At 37.7% G+C, this 15,176-nt stretch overlaps 1 protein-coding gene across 1 annotated transcript in view; it reads right to left on the reverse strand.

Annotated features, from left to right (window-relative positions):
• PTH2R (parathyroid hormone 2 receptor) overlaps positions 1 to 15,176 on the reverse strand; it is an 84,588-nt gene that overhangs the window by 40,201 nt on the left and 29,211 nt on the right. The window contains exons 6-9 of the mRNA XM_086342924.1: positions 14,570 to 14,759; positions 13,485 to 13,638; positions 8,829 to 8,889; positions 885 to 951 (exon numbers count right to left, since the gene is read on the reverse strand). Of these exons, the coding sequence (XP_086199050.1) occupies positions 885 to 951; positions 8,829 to 8,889; positions 13,485 to 13,638; positions 14,570 to 14,759 (472 nt within the window). The remainder of the gene's footprint in view (positions 1 to 884; positions 952 to 8,828; positions 8,890 to 13,484; positions 13,639 to 14,569; positions 14,760 to 15,176) is intronic.

The following is a 15,176-nucleotide window of genomic DNA, read 5'->3' on the forward strand; positions in this document are numbered from 1 at the left end:
TCATCCACATTGGTGATGTGAGTAAGGTGGCTTAGTGGGTAAAGAACCTGCCTGTCAATGCAAGAGATGTAAGAGATGCACGTTTAATTCCTGGGTTGGGAAGATCCCCTGAAGGAGGGCATGGCAACCCACTCCAGTATTCTTGCCTGGAGAATCCCCATGGACAGAGGAACCTGGCAGGCTACAGTTCATAGGGTCACGAAGAGTCGGACACAACTGAGCAACTGACACACACAAAATCTGTAAACAAACGACAAACCTTCAAATAAAAATCAACTGTAATATACACTTGAAATATTACAGGCAGATAAGGTCCCATGCAATATGATTGCCAACTCTAGTCTTTTTCTTAGTACCTATTAGAGGCTACATATCAGTGTGGAATTCTCTTAACTCCTTTTGGAAAGTATGTCAAATAAAAGCTTTAAGCAATGCTTTATAATAAATCATACTCCCATATTTCCCTCTTGATAATTCCTGTTCTCTTGCTATTCCATCTTGACCTCTCCTCCTGACCTATTACCAGGTGATCAGAACATTGTAAAATAATGGCTGAAAAAAAGAAAGAGTTTAAGGACCTCCCAACTGCTTGAACCTGCAAAAGTTCATAGATATTTTGAAGTCCCAGAATTTTTCCTATGTGCCAGCAGATTAAAGGGAGGGTGTGTGCTTTCTTCATGGATCTCAGTGTCAGCCAGGAATAAGGATCCAGGAATAAGGAATAAGGATTCCCAACCCAGACTTTCTCAACAGCTACTATATAATGTGAGGTTTCCTAAACTTTTATAAACAAAGTGACCAACAGATTTTCTCTGGATTTTAGCAGCAGTTTAATTATCATCTTGTTTTTCTTTTTTTAAAACTATACAGGCCTTTAAACTTACCCCGATAGCAGCTAATATTGGGGCTTGGTAAATCCACTTGATGTCTCCAGCACTAAGTTCCCAGCATCTGAGACATTAAAAAGAACTTCCATGAATAGACTGGCAAAGCAAATAAGAATTTAGTAGCATTTTAAGTTTTACCAAAAACTCCATACCCAGGATTTTGATTAAGAAACAAGTAGACCAAAAAAAAAAAAAAAAGCTCCTAAAACTCTCAGTGGGGAAAAAAATGTAGTGAGTCCTGCTTTCTATACTATTAGCTACCCTTTGGGGATAAGTATTATAAAGAGTGGTGTATTATTTTTATAATAAGAGTCAAGTGGCTATGTTTCCAGAGCCACAAAAAATTAGTCTTCTAAATGTGGTACCATTGATTCTTTACTTTTGATATCACTGGAATGAGCCATAACAGTTAAACAGAGTTTAACAGTTGATAGAGAAAGTCCTCCCATTTTCAGAATTTACTCCATTGGCTATAAGACACTGACATTAATACATTCTTATCCACAGACATGCAACATAAAACTAACAATAATGCAAATGATCCTTGTTAATAGGAATGTAGAAGAAAACTGAATACAAATGATTTTTATCCCTAGAAAGGAAAATTAGCTGTTTGGTGAAATGTAAGTGACTAGTGATCTGTGAATATTGACCAGTTTTTACATTTATTTGTAAAATCATTTCAGCGTTCACAGTACTAAATATAAACATGCGATTCTTTTATTTCTCCTTTGAACCAGTTAGCTCACTGGTTACTAAGCTAAGCTTATTGGTTAGCTAACTAATCAGTGAGTCAAAAAATCTCTGACAGGTAGTCATTTCATATTTGCATAACATCATGACTTTTAACTTCTTTTTTTAAGAGTTTTTTTAATAGTATTAATAAAAATGCATTAGTTGTTCAGTCGTATCTGACTCTTTGCAACCCTATGGACTGTGTAGATCACCAGGTTCCTCTGTCCATGGAATTCTCCATGCAAGAATACTGGAGTGGGTTGGCATTTCCTTTTCCAAGGATCTTGGATCTTCCTGACACAGGAGTTGAACCTGGATCTCCCGCATTGCAAGCAAATTCTTTACTGTCTGAGCCACCAGTATATAATTTACCTATTTGCTATACTTATTTTCTGCTTCCTGCTCACTCCAACTAGAATTTAAGTTTAGATAGGCACGGATTGCTGTTGTTTTTGTTTTCTGTTATAAGTGCCTAGATCATACACAGTATTTAGGTAGCCAATAAACATGTTTTGAATTAACTGAATTAAAAGTAAGTTGAACTTCACCCAATCTGGTTTGTGGTAAAGGTCTTACACTAGAATAAATGGAACAGAGTTAAGAAAAACTAGTTCCACTTGAAACTTTAACATAACACTTTAAACAGTTTTTTAAAATTAAAGATACATAAAGCCTTCAGTTTCTCTCTCCTTAGACCTAACATTGATTGTAGCATTAGTAAATAAAATCTTATGAAGAAATTTTAGTGATATAATGATAATTTTTTTATTCTAGATGATAAACTTATATTAAGAAGTTACTTTTAAATTAATTGGATTCATTCTGATATATGGCAAAACCAATAAAATATTGTAAAGTTAAAAAATAAAATATATAAAAAATAAAATAAAAATAAAAATAATAAATTAATTAACAAATTATGGATAATAAAAGGCTATTTCAACTATTTCTTGAAAGTAAAACATTTTCAGCACACATATAATAACAAAAATTTTAATTTTTATGTAAGCAATACATTCTCAGTCCATTCTGAAGGATATCAGCCCTGGGATTTCTTTGGAAGGAATGATGCTAAAGCTAAAACTCCAATACTTTGGCCACCTCATGCGAAGAGTTGACTCATTGGAAAAGACTCTGATGCTGGGAGGGATTGGGGGCAGGAGGAAAAGGGGACGACAGAGGATGAGATGGCTGGATGGCATCACTGACTTGATGGACGTGAGTCTGAGTGAACTCCGGGAGTTGGTGATGAACAGGGAGGCCTGGCGTGCTGCGATTCATGGGGTCACAAAGAGTCGGACATGACTGAGCGACTGAACTGAACTGAACTGAATATATTCTCATTTCAAAACTCAACCTATATAAAAAGACAGACATTGAGACATTTCAGCCCTCCCCATCTTCCTGTCTATATCCGACCTTGCCCTTCTGCTTACAGGTTAATACCTTTTATTACTTTATTGTGCATGCTTTCAGTATTTTGTTGTGCATAAACAAACACATACAGATACTATAATCTTATTTTCCCCATCTTACAAAAATGCAATGTACACTCTGTTCTGTAACTTGCCTTTTCCTTTTTATAGCATAACTTTAATTTCTTTCCATGTCAGTATTGAGAGAGCTCAGTAGCCCAGCATTTCATTGGAAGGCTAAATCGACCAAACTCCTACACCAAAGTGTAATTCTGATCCAGCCACGCTGAAATCAGCAAAATCAATGGGCTTGAAGACTGAGTCAGAATAGACATCAAACATACGTTACTTGTTTACACAAGTAACTTGCATACGTTACTTGTTTACACAGTGTTGAACACTGCCCAATATCATCTGCATGCACCTATATTCCACATTGTTCAGCCAGACAAGAAAAAGATAGTGTTACGGAATCATGCAAAACATCTATCACACCACCCTAAAAAGGCTTCCTACTGTAAGGAAAGTGGCACGTGTTGTGAAAATATAAATTGAACACTGATTCACTAGCTATGAGACTCTTGGATTTCATAAATTCTCTTTTCAGCTTTGACATTTGGTAATACCTTTATAATCCTCTTTCTTTTTGCCACAATGACATTTCATTGTGGTGTCTCCTAACACACTGGAATTCAATCACACAATTTCAGTGAAGGAGAAAACAGAACAGGCTTTATCTTGAAAGCACAACTCCATCTTGGGCCTGACTGGACTTTGAGCTATATGCCGAGTATCTATGGGAACAATATACCAACTGGAAAACCAGAACCCCGCCCGCCCGAGATGGAAGAGCCCCAGGGCTCAGACCTAGACTCTCGTCTCCTAAAAGAATACCCTAATTATCTGTGTAACTGAATAGAATCATAAATTTTATTATGCTTATTGGGGTATGACCACAGGCCTATTGATAATTGTCCACTGTTAACTACCTAGGCCTAAGGCATATGAATCCCGGGTTATCTTTGACTGTATCTTTCTTTCCCTTTGTTCAGGGTATATAAGGTTTTCACAAGGACTGGTCAGGGTCCTTGGCTAAGAGGAGACTCTGCCTTGGGCCCGCCAGTGTAATAAATTGCACTGCACTATCTGCATTGTCCTTCTGAGAGAGTTTGTTTCCTGGAATGCGTGGCTACAACATCAGCTCTACAAAATCCTCGTACCTGGAAGTAGGTCAAATCAGCTACTTCTAAAAACAAGAAAAACTTGACTTTGATCATTTTCAATGTCGAAGTTTTAAATTTGCCCTTTGATAAGAGGCAACCGAGGTTTCAGATTTTTTTTTTAAGGAAATGCTGTTGATTCTTGCTTATCATTAATTATTCAATGACCCAGCTCACACTGTGTTTGTCAACATGGCCAAGAAATTACTCTCTGTTCAGATTTTTTAAAATAAATTTTAACACCCTCGGAAATGCAGGAATAAATGTCAGTAAATATGTAACTCTGAATGGTAGAGCATAAAACACAGTTGTCTTGAATAGTAGAGCATAGACAGGAAAGTAGGTCCTTCAGCCAAGCTGGGAGCAGGAAATGTACTGTCTCCCAAAAGGACCCAGTATTGGCATACTGTATTATCTCCAACACTCACACTCTGATAAGAGAAGAGGAAGTGAAGTAACCTTAAAGCCATGCAGATTTCCCAGAAATGACAGAGTGTAACATTTCTTGGTCCTTTTTACTGCAAGCCTTAATGTTCCTACTGGCATCTCTTATCTCCTTTGAGTGAGCAGGGAGACAGTAATAAAGTATCTCATAAGGTGTTTTTGCTTTTGTAAGTTAAAAAGAAAGAGAAAATTATTCACTCTTTAAGTCATTTGTCCAATCTAAACTGCAGGAAATTTCCTAAAGGAAATCAACCCTGAATATTCATTGGAAGGATTGATGCTGAAACTGAACCTCCAATACTTTGGCCACCTAATTGATGTGAAGAGCTGACTCATTGGAAAAGACCCTGATGCTGGGAAAGATTGAAGGCAGGAGGAGAAGGGGACAACAAAGAACAAGATGGTTGGATGGCATCACCAACTCAATGGATATGAGTTTGAGCAAGCTCTGGGAGATGGTGAAAGACAGAGAAGCCTGGCATGCTGCAGTCGCAAGGTGCCGGACATGACTGAGTGACGGAACAACAAACTACAGGCCTCAGTTATCTTACCCTACGTTAGTCAACACTTCACTAGAACTTTAGAACTGGAAGAAACTTTTTGTATATTCAATAGTTTAAAGTACCGTCTAAAACTGGGTCTTATCTGCTTATTTCTAAATGTCCAAGATACAGAGAAAATAAGAGTTCTAGCTTTGAAAGTCCAGATCAGAAAAAGATAAATCTCAAGTGTAAGAGACATGAACCAGGACCCCACCTGGCCTTTGGAGATGCTCCCAGTCTGCTCTCTCTACCTGAACTTTGTGACATGACACAATACGTAGGTCAGATGACACTCAAGAAACCCAAGAATCTTTTTATCTTAGACAAGCTGAATTTCATGAGAAATCAAATCAGGCAATTATGAAATTATGCCATGAATGTGGTAACACAGTTTTATTTTCTACGCAAAATAAATGTAAAATGACCTCTTAACCCAATTATCACACTCAGATCAGAGCACTACAGAATTCAAGATTTTAATCTAAGGTAAGGTAGGAATAAATATGCTATGCAGAGGAGTCATATGATCTAACTTATAGTTAATATTTTTACATTAATTCGTCTGTTTTAGAGCAATATTTAGCATCAGCTGTAGTTTTGCAAGTATCATGTACCTAATGGATTTTTTCTAAAAATAATAAACTCATAGTTCCTATTTGTTCAGCAAAATAATTATGATTATTAATAACTTAATACCTAGTTTATAATTTTTAAGAAAAAGCGCAAGATAACTAAGGAAACTACCTATTTAATTCAATATATAATGCACTATAAATATATTTGCTTTCTTTCCATGCTCAAGGCCTGGAAGAGCTACGGAATGGATGAATGAGTCGAAGTGCTCCAGGATATGTATAGGCAATCAGGTCTCATTCTATTCATCTCTCACAAGAGAGGATTGGACCAAACAATGCTTTTGGTTCTACCCTCTCTAAAATTCCAAATCTGAGTGATTTGGTTACATATCTCAGGGTAAAATTATTTAGCACCTCTTTACTGACTCAACCTCCCTCTCTCATTCAAGAAATCAAATAGCAAGGCTGCAGGGTTTTTTTGAGATTTCCAATATTGCTGTGTAACTATAACAATAATGGTAACAATGTAGATAACATTAACCCTCATGTGTGTGTTAAGTCACTTCAGTCACGTCCAACTCTTTGTGGCCCCGTGGACTCTGCCAGGGTCTACCCTGCCAGGCTCTTCTGTCCATGCAATTTGCCAGGCAAGAATATTGGAGTAGACTAACATTTCCTTCTCCAGGGGATCTTTCCAACCCAGGGATCAAACCCCAGGTCTCCTGCATTTGGCAGGCTGGTTCTTTTCCACTATCGCCACCTGGGAAGCCCTCGTTAACCCCCAAGTGTCAGCAAATCCAAATAGCAAAAAGAGATAAAGGTAAGTAAAAATGAAACCCTGCAGGATCCTTCTGTGTATAAGCCCCTCCACATTTCCACTTCTTATTTGGGAAAAAGCTTTAGCCTTGTGAAATGAAAATATCTCCTGCCATATCAATAAACAAGAAATGTCACAGCCTTCAGCAATTTCTGGCCTCCAAATGTGAATGAGGGTTCCCAAAACTGTGATCCAACAGATGCTGCCACTTCCCCCCTCTCCCTCGCCGAGGTAAATGCTGAGGAACTAGGGGAAGGGATGCAAGAAACAGCCATCTGCCACTCCTAAAGTTGAACAAGGAAATAGGATTTGGCACCAGAGAGCTGAGCTGCATATGAGAAGAATGAATTCAGTGAGCCCAGAGGCTTGCACCTTCCCATACATAGAATGCTAAATTCCTTAACTTAATATCTAATCTTTGATGTTCAGACTGCTTACTCCCTTTGTTGCAAGCTTGTATATAGCCTAACTCCCCCTCCTGCCTCCTTGGAGCAGTTTTCTCAGAGCTACTGAGATACGGTCTCCCGGGCTCTGAGTCCAAAACATGTACACCAAACAAAATAATTCTACTTTCAGGTTGTGACTATATTTTTTAGTCGACAGTTTTCAAGGGCTTCCCCAAGTTTTGAAGAGCAGACTCAGTCACTAATTAGGAAAGTGAGAAAATGCAGAAACAAAGGAAAAGCAGTCAAGCAAGAAAAGTAGTAACAACATGAACGACAGAGTTCCATGACTCCTAGTTTCTCCTAAAGAAAGATAGATAATGATCTAATGCATAACTTTGCACTGTTCTGCAGAAATTAAGCACCAGCCCAGTGGATGTTGACTACATGCTGACTACAAGCATGTCGACCCCGGGCTGGTTAAAACCAGAAGACTGGTAATCAAGATTCCTAAAACATCACCATTACCTAACCACTAACCAGTATCCATGACATCATCTTGCTGTGTGCTCATAAAACGTTTACTTTATGTACACGCAGAGAAGGCACCCTCTGGTTTCTCTTCTCACAAAGACACTAATCCTGTTATATCAGAATCCTACCCTCAGGATTTCATTTAACCTTAATTACCTTCTTAAGGGTACTATCTCCAAATACAGCCACATTGGGGGTTGGGGTTTCCCACATGTGAATTTGGGGGAGATACATTCAGTCCAAGCAATAAGTTTGACAGTGAAAGCAAAAAGCAGGGACTGAATACTTCTCTATGTTCTCCTTTCCTTTCTTTGACTCATCATCACTAAAAATAGAAATAATATGAAGCAATGAATGTTTCAGCATCCATGCGTCATGTAGCATCAAAAGAGAAACAGGCAACTGGGAGGCTAGTGATTCCCTAGGATGGATTCCACTTCTAATGTGCACTTGTTTATCATTTTAATATATTTATCTATGCTATGCAAGACAAGAAAACAAAGAGGTGGATTAAACCTATACTTGACATCACATATATGTAAGTAGTAAGTAGAACACGTGTGTGTTAAGCATAGGTACTAGATACTTCGGGCAACTGAGCACTAAATATCCAGTTCACCAAATATATGAGACACAAAGTATCCCTTGATACACAGGAAGTCCTTGATATTCTTGATGTCTTAAGCACCAACAGGTGGAACTCATGGCCACATATCCTTTGCCCAAAGAACGCAAATAAAACCTAGGACTGCTGAGTAGCCTACATGGCAAGTTAGAACCATGGCCACATAAACTTGCCCTTACATCTCTCTGAGACAGCAAGTGTGTGTCCCTGGCCCAGGGCACCTTCTGTCTGTGGGTTTCCTTGCTGCAACCTTATTTCTGGCCCTCGTAACTGATGAGTGGGGAATGCTGATGTGGTGGAGAGTAAGAGAAAGGAGATATGAATATTGCATATTCATATATTAGTTAGTACAGTCCTTTCACCTGTGTGCACGACATCCTAAGTATGTTAACTAACCCATCTCTTTCCCCCAGCTTCTTATGGTATGTTTCAAATTGATTTCATAAACCATGGCGGTCAAGCATCCCAACTGGGTCTGTGAGTCCTTCTGTCTCATGACTCTGGAATGGATAGCTGGCTGGTAATATATGAGAGGCTATAGGGTAGTCCCTAAAGGGCAACGTCATCAAGAACAGCCGCAAGTGCGAACTCCAAGGAAGCCAGACTTGAGAAAATCTGAGGCTTTTGCTTTACCTCTTCCTTTTCACCCACCTCGCATCAGCCAGAGTTGCTCGTGCTACAGCCCAGACTGTCACAAAAGCCGCTGGGAACCCTGCAATCAGAAAAGGATTCAGAGACAATATTTGTTTCAGGATTAAGGTATCTTTTTCTTATATTCATCACATAAAAATATACTATTAAAAGGTGAGAGAAAAATTGGACATGAAAAATGTTACTATGTGAACAAGAAAATTCCACTTAATTTTCACCTTGTCCTTTTGAGAAGAGAGCTGGTACATTGATGTTATTTGTTCCCAAAAGTCTGAAGAAGAAGATTGGCCCTATTTTCATTTGAGGGGTATAAGGTTAAGCTATGTAAGGAGGGGACTGAAGTTCCTGAAGTCAAAGGCAGGCAGTGGTCGGTGCATATAACTTTACCTCTTGCCACTCCAACAGCCGTATGCTTTCCAAGAAGCGTGAAGCAACAAAGAGGGTCTCATGAGAAGTGACAGGAAGGCTATTGTTTTTAAAAATTCGAATTTTCTCATTCTAAAGGTGGAAGGCATAGAGAGGCTACACTGAAAGTTACAAAATTAGGATGTTTTGATCAGTTTATCCTCTTCCTTTTTGTTCATATTGGCTCCAGACAGAAGCATTTGCAGGTACTGAAAACTTACCAAAGAATGGTGCTATGTTAGCTTGATGATTTGAGCATGACATATTTGTCTTTCATAAATAATAATCACCTATGAGCTTGCAACATCAAATCTATTAATTACACTGACTTTCTATGAGTCTTTGCTTCCAGTAAAGATGGACTGTTCAGTTCATGCTATATTCAGTTAGACTCTGACATCATGAAAAAAACACAAACCATACTTTTATAGAACTCTGCAATAGAAGATCAAAGGATTTAATGGATATGTGGCCTTTTAGAAAGAAGTTTTAAAAAAAGGAAAGAGAGGCCACAGGAAGTACCATACAAAGAGAGAAAAAAATTTAACTCAGAACACTTTTAACACAATATTTTTTACCTTTTAAAAAACACATTTGTAATTTTTCAAATATCTTTTATAAGCAAAGGAACATAAAAATAGATGTAGATAAAAAATTTCAGAAAAATTAAAATAAGGTTATATCCTACGGTAGGGAATTTCTTTGGTTTTCTTAGTGATCTAGTTGAATTTAACCTCAGTCTGCCTGTGTGGCTATTTAATTTTATAACTCTATATTCCAGTTTTATTTATTGTTTTTATATAACTCCCTCTTTTAAAAAATCTGTTCAAATTCTATGTTTTAGGAAATTTTTGTCAAAATGAAAGTGAAAGTGTTAGTCCCTCAGTCACATCCTACTCTTTGGGACCCCATGGACTGTAGCCTGCCAGGCTTCTCTGTCCATGGAACTCTTCCAGGCAAGAATACTGGCATAAACTGCCATTCCCTTCTCCAGGGAATGTTTGTGACCAGGGATTGAACCCCCAATCTCCTGCACTGCAGGCAGATTCTTTACCATCTGAGCCACCAGGGAAGCTCAGTGTGCTGTGCTGTGCTTAGCTGTGTCTGACTCTTTGAGACCCCGTGGACTGTAGCTCACCAGGCTCCTCTGCCCATGGGGATTCTCCAGGCAAGAATACTAGAGTGGGTTGCCATGCCCTCCTCCAGAGGATCTTCCCAACCCAGGAATTGAACCAGGGTCTCCTGCATTGCAGGCAGATTCTTTACCAGCTGAGCTACTAGGGAAGCCCAAAAGTTAAGTGCTTTTATATGATAATACATACATTCTGGCATCTCATCTGACAGGTGAAAATTAAGAATGGCTGCTAATACAGAGGTAAATTACCACATTCAATAAGGATAAATAAGCAAGATTGAAGCCTTTTTTTCTATCTTGTACATTATAACTTTAGGCTCCCTAAAGGTAGGTAAATGGGCTTCCCTGGTGGCTCAGAGGTTAAAGCGTCTGCCTGCAATGTGGGAGACCCAGGTTTGATCCCTGGGTCGGGAAGATCCCCTGGAGAAGGAAATGCCAACCCATTCCAGTATTCTTGCCTGGAGAGTCCCATGGATGGAGGAGCCTGGTAGACACAGTCCACAGGGTTGTAGAGTCTGACACAACTGAGCGACTTCACTTCACTCACTTGGTAGGTAAACACTCAGCACTTTATTACTCACACTGTAATGATGTGTGGAGCTGTATTTATTTACATTGATTTTGCTGGTTCTTAATAATAAATTGGCAAGGAAGGAAATTACCATCTAAAGAAGAACATATGCTGTATCTGCCTTTGTAAATTGAAGACTGATATTTAAAATGACTGTTTTTGTACATCTTTATCACAAAACAAGATGTACAGAGAAGCAAAAGCAAATTCTAATGATAACTATGTTTCTATTCTTTCAACCAATCATAGCCTTAATTTTTCCTATTCCTGACTCAGTTTTCTCATAAATAAGGCACCTTATTCTTGGCTCCAACTGCACATTTTAAAATTGCATTTAATTCTATATTTAAGAAAAGAAAAGAAAGAAAAGAAAGCAAAGTCACTCAGTTATGTCCGACTCTTTGCAACCCCATGGACTGTAGCCTACCAGGCTCCTCAGTCCATGGAATTTTCCAGGCAAGAGTACTGGAGTGGGTTGCCATTTCCTTCTCCAGGGGATCTTCCTGACCCAGGGATCAAATCCAGGTCTCCCACATTGCAGGCAGACGCTTTACCATCTGAGCCACCAGAAGGGTCAGTCAAAAGTACAAACTTCCACTAATAAGCACAACAAAAGGTACAAACTTCCGGAAATAAGATAAATAAGTACTAGAGACGTAATATACAACATAGAAAAAGATTAGTTGTTACTGTTTTAAATTGTGGTTAATTAAGTGAGCATAATATTGCATGTAATATGATTTATAAAAGTGAGCTTTCACGTAAATCCTACTTGCTTTCATGCACGTTATTAAACCATTCAATGAAATGACGATTTCAAGTTGTGATGGTTATCTTCTATAGTTGTCACTCCTATGCCAAAATGTTTCTGGGGAAATTAACACAAGTTGTAAGGAAGGTAAGAAACTAAGACCTGTATAGAAGCTCACTGGAATCCTAACTACTTTTTTTTTTCAATTTTTCATAGAAAGATTTGAAAACTAGTTTCCTGGGTTTCAGAGCTTCCCTGGTGGCTCAAATGGTAAAGAATCTGCCTGCGATGTAGGACAAGCTAGAGACTCGGGTTTAATCCCTGGGTCAGAAAGATTCTCTGGAGAAGGGAATGGCAACCCACTCCAGTATTCTTGAAAATCCCATTAAGAGAACAGCCTGGTGGGCTACAGTTCATGGGGTTGCAAAGAGCTGGACACAACTAGAGCCACTAACACTTCCTGGGTTTCAGTGAGACAAACCCCTGACTTTATGAAGCAACAGACTGAGTGATACAGCCCAAATAAGATTTGATAGAGGACTGAGCAGCTGACTATCAAACCAATTCGTAAATAAAGAAAAAACAAGTTTATTAATTACTAGTGTGATCAGTGTCATAGCAAGCCAAAAAATAAAATCAAACTCAAAGTCACTGTTGAATTTTCTATCAACTTTATAAACTTCTTTTGAGTTTATAATTGAGAGAATTACCAAAGTACCTCCCCAAAATATTAAATGTATCTTTTTTTATTTTAGTAACTGGTAGTCAAAGATAAGGGGACAGCTTAAAACCAAACTTTTTTCAGAAATAAAATTTTATTCACGACAATTAGAATTTCATAATAAATAAAGAGTAACAGTAAATTGACCCTTTGTCTTCTTCAAGGTTGTTAAGTAACAGGAAATTCAATATCCCTTACTTTACATTTTTAAATGTTAAGACAATGTTAAGGCAAAACAGGCAAAAAAAACTTTCTTATTTTAGAGGGGAAAAAAAACCTTCAAAGTTAATCTTGAGCCACTTAGTTAATTTTTTCCCTTTGCTGACCACCTGTTCATTTACAAATTAAAATAACAATTGTTAATCTTGAGACTTCTTAATTTTAACCACATATGAGTTTTAATTTCTCTTAAACTATAACAAACAAACAACACTTTTTCTCCATATCACATTGAGTTAGTTCCTGGTTCAATAATCCCTCTAGGACTGAAAAGGCATTTTGGAATGTGAGTTGAATCTTTTTTTTTTAATTACTTATGCCAAAAGTCATTCTAACTATTTCCTCCCAAAAGACATGGTAAGTCTACATAATTAGCTTGTAATTTGTAGTGTTAAATACAGCCAAGATGGTTCTATAAATTCCTTTCTGTCATTCTCATCATATGATCTAGAATTATAAATCAAAGATGCATCATTATGGATTAGAAATTTAAAAATCAAAATTTGTAGAATGGAATTACAGTTAAATCAAGACACTGGCATAAGACATGATGAGCACAGCAGTTCTAAATGTGTAAGGCAAGCAAGGTATATCCCCCAAAGAATCCTCTCAAGAATCTAGTCTAAGAACAGTAACCCTAAGTTAAACGTGAAAAGTTTGTTACCACTGGGAGAATCATAGACTTGATTTTAACGATCTTCCTCAATAAATAATTAAAGAGAAAGGAAAGATAAAGATGGGGTGGGGAGAGATTATTCCAGGAAAAGAGCTGAAAGAATGCTGATGACAGGCATGACACAAAGCCCTGAAATCCATAATCCACTTGAAAAGGAAAGGAGACAGAAATGCCTTACCCCAGCCTATCAAGGTGAAGCCCCACAGGTACTTGGTGTCCGAAAAGAATGCCACAAAGATTAAACTATGCAGATAGAGACCTTCCACCAAAATCCAATAGTAGTTTGTAGCCAAGAAGTAAATAAACATCACAACAGCCATCTTGCACCCAATCTGTTACAAATAAACCAACACGGCACCATATTAGAACTCCTAATCATACTGTTTCCAACATTAGACCACTAAAAAGCAGTTCCTCCATTTCTTTTTTAGAATCTAAAGTCTCTTATACATGGGGAAGCCAAGACTTTTTAAAGAGGCCAGAACAATGTTATTTAAATGTAACATTTTTAAGACTGCTGGCTTGATTTTATTTTCAAAATAAGATTTTTTTTTTCCTTTAGAAGTAACAAGAAATCACCTTTCCTCAATTTATTCAAAAAAGAATACTTGATCATCAGAGAAAATTAGGAAGGTACAGAGAAGAATAAAGAAGAAATTTATCTATCATTCTACCATGAATTTATTTTATTCTGGACTTTGTTATACTCCAAAAAGTTAAATGGCTTACAACACTAAACATTTAATGTGCCTTATGAATCTATGGATTGGCTAGGTGATTCTACTGATCTGGGAGAAGCTCAGGTAATCTTGACTAGATTCACTCATAGAAGTCTACCTTCAACTGGCATACCATCACACCCACTTCATCCTTCATTTTAAACAAGTCACAAAGCCAATGCAGAATTATAATCAGCAGGGACGACAATGAATTACAGGGAAAAGGACAAAGATAACTATGGCATTAATTCATACCATCAAGAAATCAGTCTACTCTACCTAATTTCCAGATATACCACTTCAAGGTGATAATGCTTTCCATTAACTGAATGACTGGGTAATTCTACATACTTAATAACACTAGGATATCTAAGAGCAAAATCAAGTACTATGGAATCTTACACAGGAACAAGTCTTTGGGTCTTTAATAAAGGAAGTAAATCCCCTGGGTTTTTAAATCCCAACCTTCTAGTTTTGCAGGTAGGTTTTGCTTTTACTTTTAGAAGTGGTGAGCCATGTAAGGGGTCATGAGGAAAACACTTACATATTGTGATTTGTCCACAGCAGGCACTTCTATGGAGCTTTGTAGGTCATCCTGCAGTATCAGGGACTGCAGCTCCTTTACTCCTATGTTAGCATGGACCACTCCGTCCTTGACAAAGATGCTTGCAGCTCTCAGCATGAAAGACACAAATAAATGCATGTGGATATAGTTCCTAGTACAATGCAGTCGTCTACGGAGAGAAAATATTTAGTATTTAGATTTGAATAAAATTAGAAATGGAGAAAGAAAATACATAAATGAGCTCAAACTACCCCCAAAAAGAATATAATAAACCTGAACAAAAAGAGCAACAATTGGAGTCAAAAACTAAAATATAATTTTTTGAGAATTAATTTCAAATATACCCTGATCAGCTACCATGTTTATCCAGATTATGCAGTGTTAAATATTATACTACAGTATAGTATTATAATATACCATTACATTATATGTGCGTACATGCTAAGTTGCTTCAGTCATGTTCAACTTTTATGTGATTCCATGGACTGTAGCCCACCAGGCTCTTCTGTACATAGGATTTCCCAGGCTAGAATACTAGAGTGGGTTGCCATTTCCTTCTCTAGGGGATCTTCCCAACCCAGAGATC

This window comes from Bos grunniens, chromosome 2 (assembly GCF_055505025.1).
Source record: "Bos grunniens cultivar Pamir isolate PY7600 chromosome 2, Bosgru_T2T1.0, whole genome shotgun sequence".
In the NCBI taxonomy this organism is placed as follows: domain Eukaryota; kingdom Metazoa; phylum Chordata; class Mammalia; order Artiodactyla; family Bovidae; genus Bos; species Bos grunniens.